This window comes from Protopterus annectens, chromosome 2.part2 (genome assembly GCF_019279795.1).
Source record: "Protopterus annectens isolate FY-2018-M chromosome 2.part2, PAN1.0, whole genome shotgun sequence".
NCBI lineage: Eukaryota > Metazoa > Chordata > Ceratodontiformes > Protopteridae > Protopterus > Protopterus annectens.
In genome coordinates, this window is record NC_056730.1 from 1,104,723,884 (window position 1) to 1,104,746,987 (window position 23,104).

The 23,104-nt window shown below is 42.8% G+C and overlaps 1 protein-coding gene across 3 annotated transcripts in view; it reads right to left on the bottom strand.

The window, feature by feature from the left end:
- The window catches only part of KANK1 (KN motif and ankyrin repeat domains 1), a 1,631,365-nt gene that overhangs the window by 202,660 nt on the left and 1,405,601 nt on the right, over positions 1–23,104 (bottom strand). For all 3 annotated transcript variants that reach the window (XM_044064327.1, XM_044064324.1, XM_044064326.1), the window contains one exon: positions 937–1,024. In XM_044064327.1, the coding sequence (XP_043920262.1) occupies positions 937–1,024 (88 nt within the window). The remainder of the gene's footprint in view (positions 1–936; positions 1,025–23,104) is intronic.

Here is a 23,104-nt window from a genome sequence, read left to right on the forward strand (position 1 = left end):
CAGATGGCTATTTTTGTTTTTACATCACAAAGGTTAAATTCTCTTAGGTAAATTCTTTTTAAGATGTCAGTCACCAAGCTGTTGCCAAGTACTGCAGTATAGTCACAAGTGAATGGAAATTTACAGCAGGGTACATTTGTGGTTAGACTGTTCCTTGCATTATTAAACCACAAATTAAATCACTCTTACAAGTAGCTAACATACATATAAGAACACAACTCTGGTTCAGTTTTGATTGTTTTACATTTTCATTAAGATAACGAGTTTTTATGCTGTACTTAGGGTCAGTCCCGGCCACATATTTCTTCCAGAGACAAGTTTTCAAAAGATAGTTTAGTACCAATTACATGACTAAGAGATTTATTCTTGCATTACCACTGGAATTAAGGTTTAGCACTGCACTCAAAGTTTTTGTCATTTGTTTTCTTTTGCTATAGTACCAAACTGTTCTGCAAAATTCTGCTTTTAAAGAAAGCTAGAAAAAAAGTTTTTCACTAAAACATCACATGTATGCCATTCTGCCCATCTCCACACCCTAAAAGAAAAAAAGAAAACAACTCATGAGTTTTGCAAAATTGGTAAAGTGTAATCCTTTATGCATCAAAATGGTAAAAAGAGAAATAAAAGTACGCATCTTAGAATACGGACAGCTAATTACACTACTTACTGTTCAAAACTGCTCTGTTATCAATATGCAAAATCTTCTGAAAGGTACAACATAGTTTATTTACTAACTTAATTGTTTTATTATGAAATCAGATACCTTAAGACCGTACCCAACTACAAGGGGTTCACCTTACAGACTGGAGGTAAATGTCTTAAGCAGTGTTGCATTTGCAAAACTGGAATTCATTTAGTTTAACTGGAAAACCATATGCATTGCAGTGTAGTAGGGCCAATGGGCTATCTCAAGAAAGGCCTTAAAAATTTGCTCACCACATCTTTGCTGTTCAGGGACTTGGCATCACTCAGGCTGTTTTTCAGCACTATGCATGCAGACATCATTTTTTCACTTAGTTCATACCTGAAAAAGAAAATTATAGATAATGGTACTGGTGCATCTTAACAACAGCGAATAACAGCCATAGATGAAAGTATTACATCCCCTTACATCTACCATTGCTATTCTCAGACACTCCTGCACCCGATCACCTCAACTTCACAGATAATACACATCTAGAAAGTATTTTTGTTTGTGTTGAATGATCCTATGGGCACACAGTTTTTGGGAATGCTGAAAAACATACAAAATGTTCAATGATACAAAAAAACCCAATGGGAGAACTGAAAAAACTCAAACTTCAGCAGCAGGAAGAGTATCCTCAGAAGTTAAAATCTCAAAAGGGTGTACCACATTTCCGATTAAATCTCCCCAACCCAATGCTACACGAAAAGGCAGAATAACATGAGCCAGGAGCTACAGAAACCCTCCATCTCTGAATCTCATTCCTGCAAACAGTGTTCCAAATTACTGTGAAATAAAGGATTCACTTTTATGCAATAATTATTAAAAAAGGCTGATGTTTTCCTGTCAAACGAACTAGCTTGACATGGTGTTCTTGAAAGTGATTAAAGCCTCAAGCAATGAAACTTTTGCCATTCAAGACAGCAATAGATATGGAGGGGTCTTTGAGACTAAGGGTGAACAGACAGGCAACAGTAAGCAGCACTCGTGATATGCTGGAGATATTCAACATTTTTATAAGAAGCTCTGTCAGATGGAGAGGGTAAATGGGGTCCATAAAGCAGTGTATATTTTTAGGCACCCAGAGTAACCTAGGTTACAACAGGGGAAAAAAATTGATGATTCCTGAACATCAGAGGGGCTAAAGTTAGCACTAGAGTAGAAGGCATTCAGTAAATCACCAGGCATGGATGGGATTCCCTTCACTGTACATAAGCTGGGTGGGGAAGCGCTATTGGCTTTTAGGTTTCAGCTGATGAACAAAATATTAATGGCTGGACAGGTACTTTAAACATGGAAAAAGGAGGCTATGTCAACCATACTAAACAAGGGGAAAACCCTGAACTGATGTCCCCCCTACAGAATGATTTTGGTGTTGACCCCACACTACAAGGTGTTTATGGCTTTTTACTAGCCAAGAGGCTTTTCAGGGTTATGTTATGCAATTCACTAACATCATTGTGGATTTCTGGATGGGTGGCAGAATCATGACAATATAATAAAACATTAATGATAACAGAAGATGCACAGACATAATAAAATGCCTCTGTTAATCCTGAACCTGGATACAGAAAAGGAAATTGATTGGTTGGAATGGTTACAAATTGTTTGGAGTATTGCCTAGAATGTTTTTTCCACAGTTTCATTGTTCAATTAAAAAATAAAATTACAGTGGTTCATCTGCAAGAATAAAGGTATTGTCCACCTGTCAGAGTAGTTTTGTCACATACAGGAAGCCTTCAGGATTGCCTGTTGTCAGCTCTCCATTTTGTACCTTTTGCAAATCTTTAATGACATATATTAAACTGCTTTGTATGGTTATGCATGAGAACAGTAGCACTTGAGCATTTCTCTTATGGATGATACACTGATCACTACAGCAGGCCCACAAAAAATTGGTCAAGTTAATTGAGTACAGTGAGCTTTTGGGTGAAAAGTCAACACACAAAGATGAATGGGTCAGCAGTAAACTATAAAATACTGAGGTAATTAAGATTGCTATATCAGTTTAGAAGGACTACAAACAAATTATAACACTTGGAGATAGCAGACACAATTACAGATGCAATGGAAGTTACTCATGAGTACTTAAAAGAAAAAAAATGTACACGCTTTTTCAGAAATGAAAAGTGTTCTGACTAGATCTTGACCAAAGTCCAAGCTCTTCAGAGGTTTACTTTGTCACAGATTCCATATATAAAAAAAGGCTTTCTTGTGTTTCTCAGCAAGAATTTTATATCAGAGATGAAATAAATATATGCTTGACTTTTTATGGGCTGATGAGCACATCTGAGTACAGTAGAAGAGACCACCAATGTCAAAACAGATGGGTAGGCTAGGAACGCCAGGCTTGTAATAAACTACTAAGGTATTCGGTTAAACTTTTATCACCTCTGTGCAGCAGAGTACTATAGGTTTGTTTGGAAAGGGATGCTAGAAGTGAAAACTTCTAGGGGGGGGGGGGGGGTTGCATGTGTTCAGTTGGTAGGATGTAACAACCTGGAAGGAAAACAGGAAATTTAGTACTGACAAGTATTACTGATAAGAAATGGTTTAACAATAAATTCTGTAGCAACTGGCTGAAAAAATATATCTACAGGAGCCTGAGATAAAGGTGGGCAAGAGGAAAATTTAGGTTGGTAGTTAAGGATTAAGGGAAGAGGCTTGCAGTATCTGTGTCAACTGTGGGAAGAGAATTGAGTTTTGTCATGGATAGAAATCAATACTAAGTTAAATTTGACAGAGTGAGAGAGACACCCAGTACAAGATTACTGGCAGAAGACAGTGTGACAAATGAAATTAATCCAAAGGTGGTGAATTACATAATTCAAGCTAGGGGATCACAGACTCTAGAAAGTTAACTAATCAAGTTATCAGGTCTCATTTGATTTCATGGAACATTTTACTAATCTGATAATACAGCTGTTTATAAACATTTGTAGTACTAAGTTATGTTTGAATATGCCAATAAACTATTTTACTCATTATAAAATGAAGGAAAAATAAAATAAAATCTCAAACAAGGGCAAGTTCAATGTGGAGAGGTTTAACCCATCCCATGGAAGATAATTATATATTACCCTTAATGAAAATATCTGGGATCATTCCCCAATTTGAGGGGGCCCATGCATGGGATAAAGCATTTAGGAGCTGCCTCTTAAACCACTTAAAAATGCCTAGCATACTTCTACAGAAGTTAAGAAAGATGCATGTCTTATTCTGATGGACATTATTAATGGTTGCTAAGGAAAACTGGATCATTTATTAAAAATGTCAGTTAAACTGTAAAACTGCTGAAACCAGAGATCAGTATGCCTCTACACCTTGTTCCACTGTCCAAAGAGAAAATTTAGCCCACTTATTCCTGGATGTTTCCTTAGTGGAGGGTTTCTGGGATGCTGTAAAGAACTCAACCACCCTTGAAGGGAACAATGGGCCCATACCCATAAGGGCAACTAGAATAATCATGCAATTAATCTGAAAGACTAAAGATTTAGATGAAGCTTGATGCACAGATGAGACAGGGGACCGTCTTGAAGTCTGAGGAGAACCAGCTTCTCCAACAGTTGAGGCCACAACATAGGGAAATAAACTTGTCTGGCTAAAATGGGGCTATGAGAGAGACCTTGGCATTGTACATCTTTGCTTTCTGTAGGAATTTCACAGCAAGAATTTCATTGCAAATTTAAATAGTGGAAAGGCATAAACAGGACCCCCCCCCCCCCCAAGTCTACTGCTGGACCGGAACAGTTCCTGTGGAGAGGATAAGGAAAAAAATAGGTGCTGAATTTATATTCACCAAGAGCATAAAACGGTCACAGCAAGGCCTTCCCCAGAAATAAAAAGAACATTTGCCACTGCTGATTGAGGGAACAAACATCAGTAAGCATGAACTCAGCTTGTCCACTAGACAGCTGACCTGTGTGGGAATATGCCATGTAATGAGACAGCAGTGTGTTCATGTTGTTCTAAGGTGGATGGGGTAGAAATGAGTTCCAGCCTGCTTACTGATATACTAAACCAAATGGATGGCAATCACATCCTGAAAAGGAAGAACCTTACAGCTTGCAATACAAGAAAGACTACCTCATCTTTAGGACACTGATATTCAAGGAGACCTTAATGTGACCATGTCCCATGGACTACCTGCCTTGAACAGTGCATCTACTCCATGAAAGGTGAATTTGTGACAGCAGTCACACTGAAGGAGGAAAAAATGAATGGGCATCCCTGTAAAAGGTTATTATACCAAAGCCACCAAAGAAGATACTGATGGCAAATCTCTGAAAACTAAATTAGACTTAGATTAATAGGTGATTACTAGGCTAATGACCACTCCATTCAAACTTAAGTCTAGCCATGTTTCCCAAACGTATGTGTTATGTTCCAATACCTTAGGGTTATTTTAAATAGTATATGCAGACTTGGGAGATGGTGGACAAGCATTTTTGCAGGCTACCTTACTTTAATAAAGTCAAAGGTGCAACATCAGGGGTAAATTTCCAATTCCCCATCCAGTCTTCAGAGTTAGACTTGAATTGGGTTAGGGAACAGCTCTGTATGACACAGATATGAAGCCTGTTCTGGAGAAGTGGTTGTCTCAGCTACATGCCTGCCCCTCCAAAATGCCCTATTTATGTTGCATATGATGCTTAGGTCCCTAGATCAGGGAATTCTGGTGCTGAATGTTTTGTGGATGTACAACAGGTCCATCAGAATGGAATCGGGGGATTCTTTGTAGGCTAGGCACAGATTGCAGGTCAGATTTTTTGTCAGGAACTTCTGTATATGCTCCATTTGTTGCATATGCCTGGTCAGGTACATACCAAAGTGGGTGCTGTACACAATGATTAGTTGAATGAGGGCTGAATACAGTGGAGCAATGACATCCTTGGACCTAGATTCCATACCATTGCTTATAAGTTCAGCAACACAGAATGCTTTCTTTACTAACACAGACTCAAGATGGCCAAAGGGCTGGTTACTGTCTACATCCGTTCCCAAACACCTAATCATTGGATCTACTCTTGGGGGCATAGCATCAGTTTAGTCGTTTCCAGTGGCAGATGTCTTTCCCAAAGTATAATATTAAGCAATTCTTAGTATCAAGTTTTAGACCATGGCTCTGGCACTTGTTATTGGTCTGTCAGACTTTTTTGGAGGGTGTGTGTCTCTTTGGGGGATTCTATGTCTGCACCTAGCTTGTAATTGTCTGCATATTTTGTCAGCCGGAGCCCCTTGATATTGACCTTGACTTCAGAGAAGTAGATGCCAAGAGGAAGCCATCCCAGCACGAGCTGGGGAGGACTCTACTAATAACGGATCTTCTTGTACAGATAGACTCCTCTATCCCGAGTTCTTAGGTCCCATCATCGAGCCAGCTAGCTGTACAGTGGGTGACATATGAGTTTATACCCGATTTCATGAGCTTGATTACAATGCCCAAGTAGGTTACTGTGCTTTGGCCAAGTCAAGATTATGGTTAAGGTGTTTGCTTAACAGACACAAGGTATAGCGTTTGATTCTCACCCTTTAAGGAAAACTGTCTAGGCTTAAAATGGTCTGGAAGGGCAGCTAGCCTAGTACGTATCTATGAACCTATTCCATATGAATCTCAGAAGCATTGCAAACAAAACCCCAGAAATACACACATGGATAAAATATCACTCCCTTGACATAATAGCAAAAACAGAATCTTAGCTAAAACCTAATATCAGTAACACAGAAATATCCCTCAACCTGGCTTTAACATTCTTAGAGCTGACAGATTAAGCAGAAAAGCAGGAGTAACAATACCACAACAGCATGAATCTGTCAACCTTTCCCATCTACCACAACCTTCTTCCACAATAACAAACTACTTCGAAGTAATCTAAAACTAAACACATAGCTCTTTATATCCCACCTGGAGACAATATCAGCACACTGAAGGACAATCCTAGCACGGCTATCCCAGAATGTACACAGAGAATCTATACTAGGTGACGTGAACACTGACCGGTCAAGTCTCACCTCTTTCGATAACCATTTCTAATACATAAACATATACAATTTCCTCTGCTCATCATTGATACTAGCAAAATCACCCTGAAAAATGGTAAAAACAGCACCCTACACTGGTCATTAAAAAGTCACTAACAATATAAGCTCCCATGCACCTCAGCAAGCACACTTAATGACCACCTGCCCATATATGCCACAAGAGAATGCCACACATCTCCCGGGCAGCCCAAATGAAAATCCCCTCAAAACATCAACTGTGACCCAAAACTGTTGAATACCTCAGTACAAACTCACAGCTAGAACATCCTAAAAATCTTGCCACTTGATGATGTTGTTGTCCATTTTAATAAGATATTTATGGAACTACTAAACATCTTGGCCTCCCCTTAGGCTTAAAAGACTGCAAAACAACCTTGTTCCTTAGCTTACACCCACCACCAGGAAATTAATGACAGAGAGATAAAGCCTTGATGGCATGGCTGAACAGTAAAACAGAAAATAATCTTCAACAATATAAATGCATATGAAATAAAGCTAAATGCCAGATCAAATTCCACAAGAAACTTTATTACTTCAATTCGTAGAACAGATGCTACAAAAATTCTAGACAATTCGGGCCCATCACATCTAAAATATTACACTGGCTCAAATGGACAACTAAACCTCAACCCCCAGTGCTCACTGGAAGAAACAGCCAATGCTTCAATGATCATTATTGCTAGCATGGCTAAACTACTTCACAACCAAACTCAAAACAAACGGACTTCCTCTAGTAATCTGACTGCATCCTACTCAGCGTAACAGTCAGTGTAGCAGAGTAAACTAGCTTCATTTGAAAGTCCTGCTGATTTACTAAAAACAGCAGCTAACTCAATCTCTTTTCCAGTATCCATTCTCATAAATAGGTCTACTCAGGAATCATGTCCCAGCCAAAAAATCTCACAACATCCCACTTCACAAGGATGGTAACTCCAATGATACATCCAGCTTTAGATCCAGTGCCATTCTCTTCTCTCTCTTGAGAATCCTGGAAAAACGCATTCATAATCAATTAATGGTTCATTTGCAAACAGCCTCCTTATCCCCACCCAACATGGTTTCAGACAAGGGCAAAGCACTACCACAGCTCTCCTAAACATCAACACTATTAACCTAGCCAAAGGCATAGGTCAACAGGTTTCTACTGTGTTTCTGGATCTGTCGAAGGCCTTCAACAAAGTTTTCCATAGCTTACTTTTAAAAAATCTCTCTTTACTTAGCCTACTAAACATCTCCACCAACTGATTCTCAAATAAGTTCAGTCTGTTAAGCGGATTAATTCCTATTCATCCTTCCTACCCATCAAAAACAGGTGTTCCCCAAGGCTTCATACTAGGGCAACTGCTTTTCAACATATTTACCAACCACACTCTGCCAAATGTCAACCATACCTAATACGGTATTATTCAGGTGTCTCCACTTAACTCTGTTCTGCCAGTAACCCAATTACTCTACAACACACCACCCAAGAGTCATTTTCATCAGCTGAAAGCTGTCTCAATAGCTTACAGCTTCTACTCAATCAAAAACAAAAAAAATAACAAAGCTGCTGCTACTCCTCACAAAAGCCCTTACACATCTCAAACAAAACTATTTGTAACAACAACTGAGGATAACCTAAACTTTTACTTAAATATGCAACAGGTTCATCAAAACAAAATACACTACCATTTAATACTTAACTGATTCATCCGGGAACCTCCTGGCCTCTACACTCCTACATCTCATTTTACTAAATGACTCCCAGTGCTGGTTAACCTTCAAGCTTTTATCCAAAATAAACTATACCAGAGCTACAATAAAACAGCAAAAGTTTCCACTCACTCACCAAACAAAATTCATCACTGTTTAGCTCTAAAATAGCTTGACTGGCTTGAATTACCCATGCAACTCACGCACATCCAACTATTCCTAGTCCACAAATTAATAAACACAGCAGAACAAAACAATGCCTTACTAGACTTGGAGCATACAAACACCCCTGCTAGACCACTTGGTTCTGAAAACAAAATACTCCTCACTACTTACAAACCACACCTGTCAGCAAGACTCTCTCTGTTATAGTTATGTAGCTCACTCCTGGAAATCTATCCCCTTATCCTTTAAGCATACTAGCCACTCTTCCAATTTCAAGACCAGTTTAAAAAAATATTTGACACCTGTACCTACACAACCCTTAAAACAGATGCATGACCATCTACTTATTATAACTATGCCTTTATCACTCTGAATCCACTAACACCTCCATATCTTAGCAAGTTGTAATGGCCCAACATCAAAAGATCATCTCACTTTAATAATACCATACTACTAATGTAAGTTCTTCTACCTCTTCATCTTACTACGATTTCCCCTCTAGTGACCTTCCATAACATTCTCATCTCCCTAACAGTAATCATGTTTTCGTGACCTTAAATGTTCCCTCCTGCTCACTCCTCCTCCACATCTCATTCTATTACTGTATTTTGGTGTCAGACTACACTATTTCTTACCTCCACACATTATTAGAGACAGTCAATATTTTGAGTAACTACATATTAATTTAATTGACACAGGCTATCCACTATGGTAATTTGGACGTGCAGAAGGTCAAACACATCATACTGTTTGACAGGCCTTGAGGTATGTTTAGGTAGACTATATTGCCACAAAATCTATCCTGACACCAACACCAAAGTTAAGCTAGCCAACATACTACTCATTCCCTCCCTTCTCTATGGAAGCCCAATATTTACCAACCTACATTCAACTCTTTATAAGAAGCTTCAAGCATGCTATTATAAAATAGCTAAATCTGCCACTGGTCTGTCTAATCGTACACACCATTGCCAAGCTATATCTCAATTCCCCCACTGCCTACATTACACTCAACTTACTCTTGCCCATAACTTATTATTTCAACCAAGTAACTGCCCTGCACTCTAGTCCATCTTACAAGAATACACTCCGACCTGCACACTCAGATCCACTAATAAACATCTCTTAAAGGTATCCAAACCAAATAAGAGAGCTGGTCAATGTCTGTACTCCCAGAGCATTGCCAAGATATGGAATACTATCCCCTCTCACATCACTCAACTCAGTTCACTCAAAGCCTTTAAAAGTGCTCTAAAACAACACTTTCTAAACAACTCCATCTGCACATGTACCACAAATCCCAACCCACCATAATCCTTCTTCCCCTAGCCTCACATATTACCTTTGACCTTTATGACCTCAAAAAAAGTACAGTTGTGTACACTTACCATAAATGTATATGTTCGAGTGTATTCACTGTTGCAGTCATCACCTGTGGGTTATCCCTGCTGTGCTAGCCCTCGGCCGGCCCAAATACCAGAGTGAATTTTTTTTTTGCATCTGCTGCCGTCACCTGTAGTCTGATGTCAGTTCGTCAGTGCTATAAAGCAAGGCAGCCGACGTCATTACATCAGTTTTTCTTGCCCTAACCTGTCAGAAGCACAAGGAAATAAGGAAAAGTGGTCCTGGTGGCTAAAAGCCACCGTGGAAAGCTTATGTCCCCCTAGGGGGAAGATGCTATATGGCGGATGTAGGAAGGGAAACCAGGACTGCAACAGTGAATACACTTGAACATCTACATTTATGGTAAGTGTACACAAAGTACAGTTGTGTACACTTACCATAAATGTAGATGTTCGAGTGTATTCCCTGTTGCAGTCATCACACTTGGGTTATCTGCCTGCAGGTAGCCCTCAGTCGGCCCAAATACCAGAGACTTAGTATTTCTGCGTCGGATGCTGTCGCTCCAGGACTGAAAGTCAGGTCGTCAGGGGTATAAAAACAGGCAGCCGACACCATTACATCAATTTTTCTTGCCCCAAATGTCAGGAGCCCCCCAAATAGGGAGCTAGGTTATGGTGGGGAAAACGCCACCAATAAAAAGTAAATACCAATACCCATACCTCAGAAGGGGTTAGTAATAGCCATGGACAGGAGAGAGAGAGCGAGAGAAAACCAGGGGGCTGGAGGGAAGGAAACCAGGACTGCAACAGGACACTCGAACATCTACATTTATGGTAAGTGTACACAACTGTACTATGTTCACTGTTGCAGTCATCACACTTGGGTGGATTCTCAAAGCTGAAGAAGGGTGGAGGCAGTTAAGAAGAGTTAGGGTTGGCTAGTATGCCTTGCAGGACTGCTGTAGCAAATCCTGCCCTGGATTTGGAAAAGATAGGCAGGTGGTAATGCTTGGTGAAGGTGTGTACAGAACTCCAGGTAGCAGCCTCCAGGATGTCTCTGGTAGGGACTCCACTGAGAAATGCTGTAGAGGTAGATGTTGCCCTAGTGGAATGTGTTCTGACCCCCTGAGGGGCTGGTTTCCCATGGTGACTGTAGCAGAAATGGATGCAGTGAGCTATCCATTTGGAAATAGTTTGTTTTGAAATGGCCTTGCCCTCTGCCACTGTTGGAAAGCTGACTAGTAGCTGGTCAGATTTTCTGAAGGGCTTAGTCCTATCAGCGTAGAATCTGAGCTGTCTGTGCATGTCCAAGGAGTGCATGATCTTTTCGCCTTTATTTTGAGGATTAGGGAAGAAGGTTGGCAAATGGATGGATTGATTGAGAGCCACACTGGACACCACTTTAGGCATAAAGGAAGGGTTAGTCCTGAGGGAAACCCTGTCAGCATGGAAAATAATGAAGGGTTCCACAGCCATCAGTATTTGTAGCTCAGATACTCTTCTAGCTGAAGATGGCTAGAAGCAAGGCTGTTTTCCAAGAGAGGAATTTTAACTCTGCTGATGCAGCAGGTTCAAAGGGGGGAAGCATAAGCTTTTCCAGTACAAAGTTAAGGTCCCAAGCAGGGGTGGGTGCTCTCCTTGGTGGCCTTAAGTTGTTTGCCCCTCTCAGGAACTGTTTGATAAGAAGGTGTGAGAAGAGAGGTGGCTCAGTGTTGTAATGAGCAGAAATGGCTGAGACATGTATCTTAATGGAGGAGAAGGACAGGCCTTTGTGGATTAGATCTGCTAAGTAATCCAGGATAAGAGGCAGAGAGGGCAGTGTTGTGTCTTCTCCTTAGACTGAATCCATGAGCAGAACCTTTTCCACTTACCAGCATAGGATTTTCTTGTACTGGGTCTTCTGGCTTCAAGAATGACGTCCAGCACCTGTTTGCTTAAGGTCGCTGGGGGAGAATTCAAGGAATAAGCCAGGCTGCAAGATTTAGGGTTTGCAGTTGTGGATGCAGAATCTGTTCCTCCTGCTGAGAGAGGAGGGTTGGATTCTGGTGTAGGTGCCAGGGTGGCACAGATGTCAGGCTGCACAGGAGTGGATTCCACTGCTGGCATGGCCAATCCAGGGCAATTACTATTGTCCTTGGTCTGTCCTGTTTTATTGAGTAATACTCTTGAAAGGAGGGGCAGAGGGGAAAATGCATACATTGAGAAATTTACCCATTGAAAAGATAAGGCATCCACTTTCCAGGCCCTGCTGTGAGGATTCGTGGTGCAGAATTTGTTGAGCTGTTGGTTGTAGGGGGAGGCAGAGAGATCCACCTCTGGGGTCCCCCATTTCTGGATCAGAAGGCTGAAGGTGCTGTGCTCCAATTGCCACTCGTGTGGCTCTAGGAGATTTCTGCTTAAGTCGTCTGCCAGTAAGTTTTGTTTGCCTGGTAGGAACTGAGATTGCAGATGGACTTGAATATCCAAGGTCGTGTTCCACAGGGCCATGGCTAGCCTGCAGAGTGGGTAGGAATGGGTTCCCCCCTGCTTGTTGATGTACCACATAATTGTGGTGTCTGTTTTTATTAGCAGTTGTCCTGGAAAGATTAGGGATCTGAAAGCTGTCAGGGCATTCTGTACAGCTAGCATCTCTTTTTGGTTGATGCGCAGATGAATTTGACTTGGGGTCCAGGGGCGCTGAATGCATATTCCGTTCATGTGTGCCCCCCAAGCATAGTCTGATGCATCTGTGGTTAGGGGCTGGGCGGCTTGGGGTTGAGTAAATGGCAGTCCCTTATTGTGGTTGCATGTTTCTGCCCACCAGAGGAACTCTGTCCTTAGAGTATGATCAGAATGACTGTTTCCAGGTCCTGAGAATGTTGGCACCAAAGACTTTTCAAGTACCATTGGAGTTTCCTCATATGCAGTCTTGCATATAGAATCAGCGGTATACATGAGGCCATGAACCCTAGGGCTTGCAGTATTTTTCTTGCAGATAGCTGGGTTCTGGTGGCCATTTGTTTGAAGTAGTCTGTCAGACAGACTTGTTTTCCTGAGGTGAGGAATGTCATCTGGAAAGTTGCGTCCAAGCTTGCTCCCTGGAATACAATCTTTTGACTGGGTACCAATTTTGATTTCTTTTCGTTGATGGTGTACCCCAAGGAAGTGAGAAGGTTTTTCACAAATGTCAGGTGCTGCAGCAGGAATTCCTGACTGTCCGCCTGAATCAGGCAGTCGTCCAAGTATGGGTAAATTTGGATATTTCTCTGCCTACAGTATGCAATGGCTGGAGTCAGGCATTTTGTGAATACTCTGGGAGCAGCAGATAAGCCAAACGGAAGTGCAGAGAACTGATAATGCATAGACCCTGCCCTGAAACATAGATATTTCCTGCATGATTCCCTTATGGGGATATGCAGATAGGCTTCTTTTAAGTCTAGGGTGACTAACCAGGAATCCTTGGCTAGCACAGAAATAAGCTGCTGCAGGGTAAGCATTTTGAATTTTGGTACCACCAGGAAGGTGTTGAGAATGGAAAGATCCAGGATTGGGTGCCAAGAGCCCTCTTTCCTGGGTACCAGGAAGAGTCTGGAGTAGAATTCTTGACCCCTCTTTTCTACTGGAACTGGCTGAAGAGCTGCCATATTGAGGAGGGAAAGTACTTGGTTTTGAGCCTCTGCCCACTGGTTTGGAGGAAGGTCTGGAAACCTGCTTGGGGTTGGCAGTGAATGGAAATAAAATTTGTACCCCTGGGATACAATGTTGGGGACCCACCAGTCCTGAGTGATGGACATCCAGTTTTTTGTATGAAGGGCAAGTTTTCCTCCTAAGGGCACAAGCAATTGGGCAGGGCTAGGGAGTGGAGTAAAGAAGTCATTGTTTTTTTTCTGTAAGGAGGTGGCTTACCACTCCCTGCTTTAGGAGTGGGGGCACTCCCATTGCTTACTCTTCTGCAAACCCTGAGACTGAAGTATGGGTGGTCTGTTTCCCCTAGGTCTGAGTTGAGAAGGCCTGGAGGGGGCTGGAAAGGACCAGTGTTTGGAAGGGCAATGCCTACTGAATCTAGGGGGTTGCACTTGTAAGAATTCTTTAACAATCTGTATATACTTAGCTTTTTCTTCCATCTTTTTAAGAACCTCTTCTGCTTTGGTGCTAAACAAACAGTCCTTATTCAAAGGAGCTTCTAGTATCTTTGATTTGAAATGGTCTGGCAAGGTCTGATCCTTCAGCCAAGCACGTATTCTCAGTACAGAGCCAGTGACAGCTGCCAGGCAAGATGCTTCTAGGGCGTCAAAGCCACACTGCAAAGTATGCTTGCTGACTTGGTTTGCAGAGTGCATAAGCTCCTGCAATTCTTTATTTTCTGCACAGTCTGAAAAGGTTGCTACTTTTTGTTTAATATGTTCCATAATATGTTGCTGGTACTTCAGCATGTGAAACTGACAATTCAATGCCCTAATAGCAAGAGTTGCAGAGGTATATACATTCTTACCCCATCTGTTCAAAGCTCTGGAATTCCTGTCTGAAGGGGTGGGATTCTTGCCTGTAGTAGCCTTGTTACCTTTAGGCCCATGGGAAATGATCTCTGGGTCAGCAGTAGGATTCTTGAAAAGAAATTTGTGAGTGTCAGGTACTCTGTAGTACCTGTCTGGTTTCCTAGGGGCAGGAGGTAAAGTGTCAGGAGTAAGACTTGATTCCATAAAAACATCATCCACAACATCCAGGAAAGGGGGTATTGCTAAGGCCCTGTGTTGAGGCAGCTCTAGAAATATTTTAAGTCTCTTTTTGGACTGAGGATAGTCTTGGCATTCTCAGTGGAAATGCTCTCATAAGGTATGCAAGGTTTCACCAAAAGAAAAACCCTCAGGAGGGGAGGCAGAGGGAATGGATTCATCTGCATCTGAATCCTCATAAGCAGATAAGGGCATGTCTTCATAATCAGAAATTTCAGAGTTATCGGACTCCTGGTTTGTAGAAGCTGAAGGGGACTGGACTCTGTCTCTTAGCAGGGGAAGGCTGACTTCACCTAATCAGCGTAATAAGTTCTTTAGCCATTCTAAGCATTTGTTTTTGTGGCATGGGAGCAGGTGCATGCACTATGGTTGTTGGTTTTCTAGGCGTAGTGCATACTCTGGGCCTAAGAATCTCAGTAGTTTTGGTTAAAAAAGAAGTTGTCAGTTTGAGTCGAACATCGGTTGAGCGAATAACTGCCTCAGAAGCCGGTGCCTGCTCAGTGGCTCCGGACCCATCCAAGGTAGAGACATCTGCTGGTTCCATAGTCGATGAAGAGTCTCACTGCATACCGGACTCCGAATGGGTCTCAGTAGAGGCTTGCAAACCCATCGAAGTGGGCATCAGGGGCTGCAAAAGCAGCTCACTGAGCACCGGCAGACTGGTGACTAGCTTAACGGAAGTGTCGTCGGCAGTTTTAGACCTATGCGGTAGTCTCTGTCTTTATCTTTATGTTTTTTCAGAATATCTGTAATTGGACGGCTCACCGAAGCCATTTCAGAATACAGAGATCGAGAGCAAAAGAATTTAGCGACAGAGAGCCTGACAAAGAGTGGTTTGGGCTTTAAATAAGGCACAAAACCAACAGCGAGGAACGTCGTGGTCTGGGCCTAAACAGGTGACGCAGTAAGAATGAAAATCTCTGTGAGGTATTTGCTTTCCACAGGCAAGACAATTGTTAAATTTTTCTGACATTGGTTAGAGCAAGAAAAAGGATCCCCCAATGGGGTACTTAGCTTTAGAAGACTTCAGGATTATTAAATTCGTAAATGGAAATTCAGGTAGCGGCTGACCAGCACTTGCGAACTGCTTCTGCTTCAGGCTCCTTGGCAAGAAAGACTGATGTAATGGCGTCGACTGCCTGTTTTTACACCCCTGATGACCTGACACCAGTCCTGGAGTGACAGCATCCGACACAGAAATACTAAGTCTCTGGTATTCGAGCCGACTGAGGGCTACCTGCAGGCAGATAACCCAAGTGTGATGACTACAACAGTGAAACACGAAGAACATCTGTACTATGTTCTTCGTGCATCACTGCTGCAGTCATCACCTGTGGGAGGATTCCCAAAGCTGAGGACAGGGGTGTGGAAGGATAGGTTAGAGTCCTAGGCATGGGTCAGCAGGCCCTGCAGAACTGCAGAGGCAAACCCTTCCCTAGACTTAGAAAAAAGAGGTAGGTGGTACTGCCTTGTAAAGGTATGGACAGAGGTCCAGGTGGCAGCTTCCAAGATGTCCCTGGTGGGGACTCCTCTGAGGAAGGCTGTGGAAGTGGAGGCTGCCTAGTGGAATGTGTATGGATAGACTTGGGGGGTGCTCCCATGTAGTCTGTAGTAGAAATGGATACAGTGTGATATCCATTTGAAAATGGTTTGTTTGGAAATGGGCTTCCCCTCTGCCCCAGGGGCAAAGCTGACAAGTAGTTGGTCTGTTTTTCTGAATGGTTTAGTATGGTCCAGATAGTATCTGAGTTGTCTGTGCACATCTAGTGAGTGTAGAATTCTTTCCCCCTTGTTTTGAGGGTTGGGAAAGAAGGTGGGTAGGTGTATGGCCTGGTTGAGGGTAACATAAGATACCACCTTGGGCATAAAGGAGGGGTTAGTCCTCAGGGAGACCTTGTCTGCATAGAAAATGATGAAGGGCTCAACAGCCATCCATGAGAGCCTGAAGTTCTGATATCTTACTGGCTGAAGTGATAGCTAGTACGAAGGCAGTCTTCCAGGAGAGGTATTTCAAATTGGTAGAAGCAGCAGGTTCGAAAGGAGGTAATGTTAGTTTTTCTAAAACATAATTCTGGTCCCAGGGTGGCGTGGGAGGTCTTCTGGGAGGTCTGATATTAGAAGCACCTCTGAGGAATTGCTTAATCATAGGATGAGAGAAGAGAGGTAGATCTGTATTGTAATGGGCAGAAATGGATGAGGCATGGATTTTAATAGAGGAGAAAGAGAGGGCACTATTGAGCAACTCGGCTAGGTAATCAAAGATAAGAGGGATGGAAGGATGGGAGGTACTGACCCCTTTGGACTGGTTCCAGGAGCAGAATCTTTTCCATTTCCCTGCGTATGATTTTCTGGTGCTGGGCCTTCTGGCTTCTGTGATGATGTCTAGGACCTGTTTGCTTAACAGGGACCCCTTGTTAGCTTTTAAGGTATAAACCATGCTGAAAGATTGAGAGTCTGTAAGTCTGGGTGCAGTATCTTCCCCCTCACCTAGGTCAAGAGGTCTGAGATCAGGGGAAGCTGCTTGGGGGGCTGTAAGGTCAGGCTGTGCAGTGAGGGGGTACCAACGCTGTCTGGGCCAATCTGGAGCAATGAGGATGGCTTTTGGTCTCTCCTCTCTTACTTTGATCAGTACCCTGGGAATAAGAGGCAGAGGAGGGAATGCGTACACAAAGAGGGAGTTCCAAGGGAAGGTCAAGGCATCCACACCTTCCAAGCTAGGAGTTGATACTCCCTGGTACAGAACTTTTGCAGCTGGCAGTTGAGGTGCGAGGCAGAGAGATCCACTTCTGGAGTCCCCCACTCCTTAGTGATTTGCAGAAAGATTTCCCTGTGAAGCTGCTATTCGTGGGGGTCCAGTAAGTTTCTGCTTAGATGGTCTGCCAGCGTGTTGTTGACCCCTGGTAGGTATTGGGCAATTAGGTGTAGACCCATGAAGGTGGCTGTAAGCCATAGGCTCATGGTTAACCTACACAGGGGGTAAGATTGGGTCACTCCCTCTTTGTTGATATGACACATTACTGTGGTGTTGTCTGTTTTTATAAGGAGAACCCATGACATGAGATGGGGTTTGAAAGATGTCAGAGCCTTTTGTACTCCCATCACTCCTTTCTGATTAATGTGTAAGTGAAGTTGCTGGGCATCCCAAAGACCTTGGGTGCACTTACCTGCTAGGTGAGCACCCCAAGCAATGTCTGAGGCTTTGGTGGTGATGGTCTGGCCGGAAGGAAGGAGGATGAAGGAAAGACCCTTGTTCCTGGCACAGGCCTCTGCCCACCAGAGAAACTCAGCCCTTATACATGGGATCAGAGGGAGAGAGGTCTCTAAGGACAGAGAGTGCTGGCACCAAAGGTTCTTTAAATACCACTAAAGTTTTCTCATGTGAAGCCTGGCCAGAGGAATGAGAAGAATGCAAGATGCCATGTATCCCAGGGCTTGCAGGAACTTCCTCACAGTGAGGTGACTTTTGGAAGCCAGCTTGGTAAAGTAGAGAGGCAGGAAGCTCTGCTTTTCTGGGGATAGGAAGGCCATCTGGGATGCTGTGTCTAGCACATTTCCCAAGGAAATTATCTTCCTGGTGGGGTTTTGCTTCGATTTCTTCTCATTGATGGTGAACCCTAGGGAAGTTAGGAGTGATTTGACAAAGAGAAGGTCCTGGAGCAGCTTTTCTTTGCACTCTGCCTGAATGAAGCAGTCGTCCAGGTAAGGGTAAATCTGTATACTTCTCTGTCTGCAGAATGCTATGGCCAGGGCCAGGCATTGGGTGAATACTCTGGAAGCAGTAGATAAGCCAAAGGGCAGCGCAGAAAACTGAAAGTGTTGTGAGCCTGCCCTGAAGTGCAGGAATTTCCTGCATTAATCCCTGATGGGGATGTGGAGGTAGGCTTCTTTTAGGTCTAGGGTCACTAGCTAGGCATTTTTTGTTAGCATAGGCAGCAGCCGCTGCAAAGTTAGCATTTTGAATCTGGGGACCACCAGGGAGGTGTTCAGAATGGATAGATCCAGGATGGGGCACAAAGTGCCCAATTTTCTGGGAACAAGGAATAGTCTGGAATAAAAGCCTTTGCCTGTTTGATCTGAGGGGACAGCTTCTACTACCCCCTGGGATATGAGAGTTTGGACCTGTTTCAATGCCTCTGCCCACTGATTTGGAGGCAAGTCTGGCTACCCCCTTGGAATTGGGAGATCGCTGAAAGAGAATTTGAAACCCTGAAAAATTATCTTTAAGACCCATTGCTCCTTTGTTACAGAAATCCAATTATCTTTGAAGAGGGAGAGCCTTCCTCCTAGTTTTTGATGAGTGAAGGGAGGGCAGAAGGGGGGAGGGGGGGGAAGTCATCGTGTTTGCCATAGAAGGTTGGCTCAGAACTCCCTGCCTTAGAGATGGAAGTGGTCCATTGTTTGCTTCTCTGCTGGCCCTGGGATACAGGCCTGAATGGTCTGTCCCTACGGGGCTTACCTTGGCCCTGTCTGCTAGGTGCAGGGAAGGCCCAGTACTTAGAGGGAAAGTTCCTGCTGAATCTGGGAGCTTGAACTTGAAAGAAATCTTTTACTGTTTGCATAGATTTTGCTTTGTCTTCCATCTTTTTAAGTACCTCTTCTGCTTTTTCCCCAAACAAGCACTCCTTATCTAGGGGTGCATCAATAAGTTTAGACTTGACATGATTAGGGAGAGGTTGTTCCTTCAGCCATGCATGTCTTTTAACAGATGCAGTCACTGCTGCCTTGCTAGAGGCTTCTACGGTGTCATATCCACACTGCAATGAGTGTTTGGCCACTTGACAAGCAGAGTGCAGTAAATCTAACTCTTTGGAATTGGCACAGTCAGGAAAGGTAGCAATCTTCTGTTTTAAGAGTTCCAAAGTGTGTTGTTGATATTTTAACATATGGAACTAACAACTGAGCACTCTGATAGCTAAGGTTGCAGAGGTGCATACTTTTTTACCCAATCTGTCCAGAGCTCTGGAGTCCTTGTCAGAAGGAAGAGGATTCTTGGCAGAACCATTCTTAGCTCCTTTAGGTCCCTGTGTAATGACCTCTGCATCTGCAGCAGGATTTCTGTACAGGTATTTGTGAGAATCCGGTACTCTGTAGTACCTGTCAGGTTTACTGGGAGTGGGAGGGTGTTAGGGGCTAAGCTGGATTCATGGAAAACATCATCCGCCACTTCTAAAATAGGGGGGATGGCCAGGGATCTGTGCTGAGGCAGGTCCAGAAATCTTTTCTTAGACTGTGGGAAGTCCCGAGATTCCTACTGGAAATGTTTCCTGTGGGAGTGAAAGGTATCCCCAAAGGAAAGGTCTTCTGGAGGGGAGGCAGAAAGGATGGATTCCTCTGCATCTAAATCTTCATAAGTAGTTAAGGGATGTTGTTCCTCTTCAAAAACTGAATAGTCAAATTCCTCAGAATCCTGTTCTGTCATAATTTCTGGAGAAGGGTGCCTTTTCCTTTGAGAAGTTGTGGCCTGACTAACCTGGATAAGGGAGATGAGATCCTCCGCCATTTTAAGCATTTGTGCTTGGGGTGGTGGTTAGAAGCAGATTTCCTAGGAATGGCCTGGCTTCTAGGCCTGAGAGAAACTGTCGGTCTGAGACAAACTGTAGTCGGATACAAAGATGTCATTTTTTGTCTAGATTCGTTAGTGCAAAAGGTCTCCTCGAGAGCCGCTGCCTGCATCGTGGCTCTGGACCAACTCGAGGCAGAGACAGCCGAAGGCTTGAAAGACTAAGAAGATTTCTGCGGCATACCGGACTCTGAAAGGGTCTCGGTAGAGGCCTGTGTAGATATCAAATTGGGCATCAGGGGCTGCGAGAAAGTGCCTCACTGAATTCCGGAGAACTGACCACCTGCTTAGCAGTAGCACTGTCAGAAGGCTTGGCCTTGTGTGGTCTGTCTCTATCTTTATCTCTACGTTTTTTTCAGAATGTCCACAGATTGTTGGCTGACTGATGCCATAATGTGAAGACGGAATATGAAAATAACTGTCTACAAAAAGAGCTCTATGGAGAATGGTTCTCGCATTAAAGAGGGCACAGAACCAGCAACGAGGGACGTCGTGGTCTGGGCCTAAACAAGTGACACAGTAAGAATGGAAGTCTCGGTGTGGAATTTGCTTTCCACAGGCGAGACAATTGTTAACTTTTTCGGACATCGGTTAGTGCAAGAAAAAAGGATCCCCAATGGGGTACTTAGCTTTAGACGTTTTCAGCTGAAATTCAACTTCTGGTAGTGACGGACTGGCACTCGTGTGAACTGCTTCTGCTACGGGCTCCACGGCAAGAAAGACTAATGTAATGCTGTCAGCTGCCTTGTTTTATAGCATTGATAACCTGACATCAGACTACAGGTGACGGCAGCCGACGCAGAAAAACATTGACTCTGGTATTCGGGCCGGCCAAGGTCTACAACAGCAGGGATAACCCACAGGTGATGACTGCAACAGTGAAACACAAAGAACATCATTCATCATCTTGCAGCCACAAGATATACAGTTTCTGCTTTTTGCCTATCTGATGATTACAAAGTTATTTTTCTGTTTCTACCTAGATATTTTACTACTTTTATTTTTTAATAAAAAAACACAAAAAAACATTTTTTCCCTGATATGTTCCTATTTTCATTACTAGCCTCTTTTTAACACAATCAATATTGTATATGTGACTATATTTGTGTAACTCAATGCCATTACTACAAGGAAACACCATTTCCATATGTTGTAAATATACACACCTATTCCATCAATCATATGTACCTTTTTTGTAAGATTATATATGTCTATATGCTTTTGTATTATACAGTGTTTGTGGAGCTTTTCTCCCCAAGCCTCCACTGAAAATGGGTCACCTGACCTAGTGGACTTTCCTGGTTAACAAATGTCAGTAAATAAATAAACAAATAAAATAAAATTTTTCAAGTAAACTGATATATCTCTACAGTAGCTGGTCTAAAAGTGTGGAAGACATTATAAGCCTGAACTGTCAGGGTACTCTCCACTGCTTTAAACCATGTCACAGTAACTATGCAGATGTCTACATTCGCCAGTGTAAGGAGAGCTTACAGAGAGAGAACTTTCTTGTTTAAACTTCTGACTTTGAGCAGTATCACATTTGATTTTCTTGGGTTGGTTTTGCTATGTAGGAAGGTTTATCACATTGGTCAGAGTAAAAAAGGCACTATGGAGGTGGACAATTTTGTTTAGCCAATATCCAAAAGCCTACAGGGAACATGTATAGATCATCCCTGGCAAAGCAGCATGGTCTGTCAGCCATATCCTTCCAGGTTGACAAATATTGTTCCCTCTTTGAAGGACAGCAAAAACTAAGCCTTAGGCAGCATCATTCTTGGAGAAGGCAGAATTCCGATGAATGCTAGGCTGGTTATGCTACGCTTATAACCAGCTTGGAACACAGTCCAAGAACTCCATCATGTCTCTCTTCATATATTCCATGGAGGTATGTTTCAGGTCATTTGCATCCAGAAGGATTATGACTCAGTCATACTGGTACATGTAATTCAACTGCCAGAGTGCATACATAATCTGGTGGATTTTGGCCAGACAGACAACTGACAGTGATTCTTTTCTTTCTCAGCCTGGTGACTGTGACATCTGTGTCTCTCACAATGGAGTCCCTGTGACCAAAATATTTGGTTGTGTGGCAGTTTTCCTCACTCATAGGTTTAGAAGATGAAATGCTATGAGAAGTAGCTGTTGTGTCAAGGAGGTTGTTGTTTTGGTGGCGTGCTTTTGAGGTTGTTGAGGATACTTATTGTAAGTGCAGCATCTGAATGCCTTTGGGGTTTAGGAAGATTACATTTAAGAACCTCAGTAAAATGTGGCTGTATGTGTCTGGTCCATACTATATGGGGTGGGTGGAATGTGTGTATTTCATACAACCTGTTTGGTATTATACATGCTTGTATGCGAGAGCCTAGCCTCCAATGAAATTGTGTAACTACATCTCACACATACTGTATTGGTTTAAGAATTAGGTGGTTATCACTAAACATAAGACAACTGCTACACTGCCTCAGGATGTCTATATCCACCAAAATGGCTGCAGAGATAGTAGAAAAATGCTTATCCATGGTTAAAGATCCATATTACATAGTCTACAAGAGAATGGTACAAAACAGGCTTAGAGCTGGCTAGGTGGCAAGTGATGAACTTCTGAGCTTGCAATGGCTCCAATTGTGACTCTACAGTGTTTACTTAAAAGGTTGTGAACAAACTGAGTGAGTCACTCATTCCTTGTTCTGTTCCATGACTTCCTTATAGTTGTTTAATGGAGCCAATTGTGTAAATAAGGGAAGGCTCAAAGTTCTTCAGTCTGAAATAGGTTACTAAAGTCATCATGCTTTTGGGGAACATACTGGGGACAGGGTAAACCCAAAAAAAAGTGGATGCAACTGACTAGCTCTAACTCTGAACTGCAGTAATCTCCTGGTCTCCCTGGCTATTGCGATGTGCA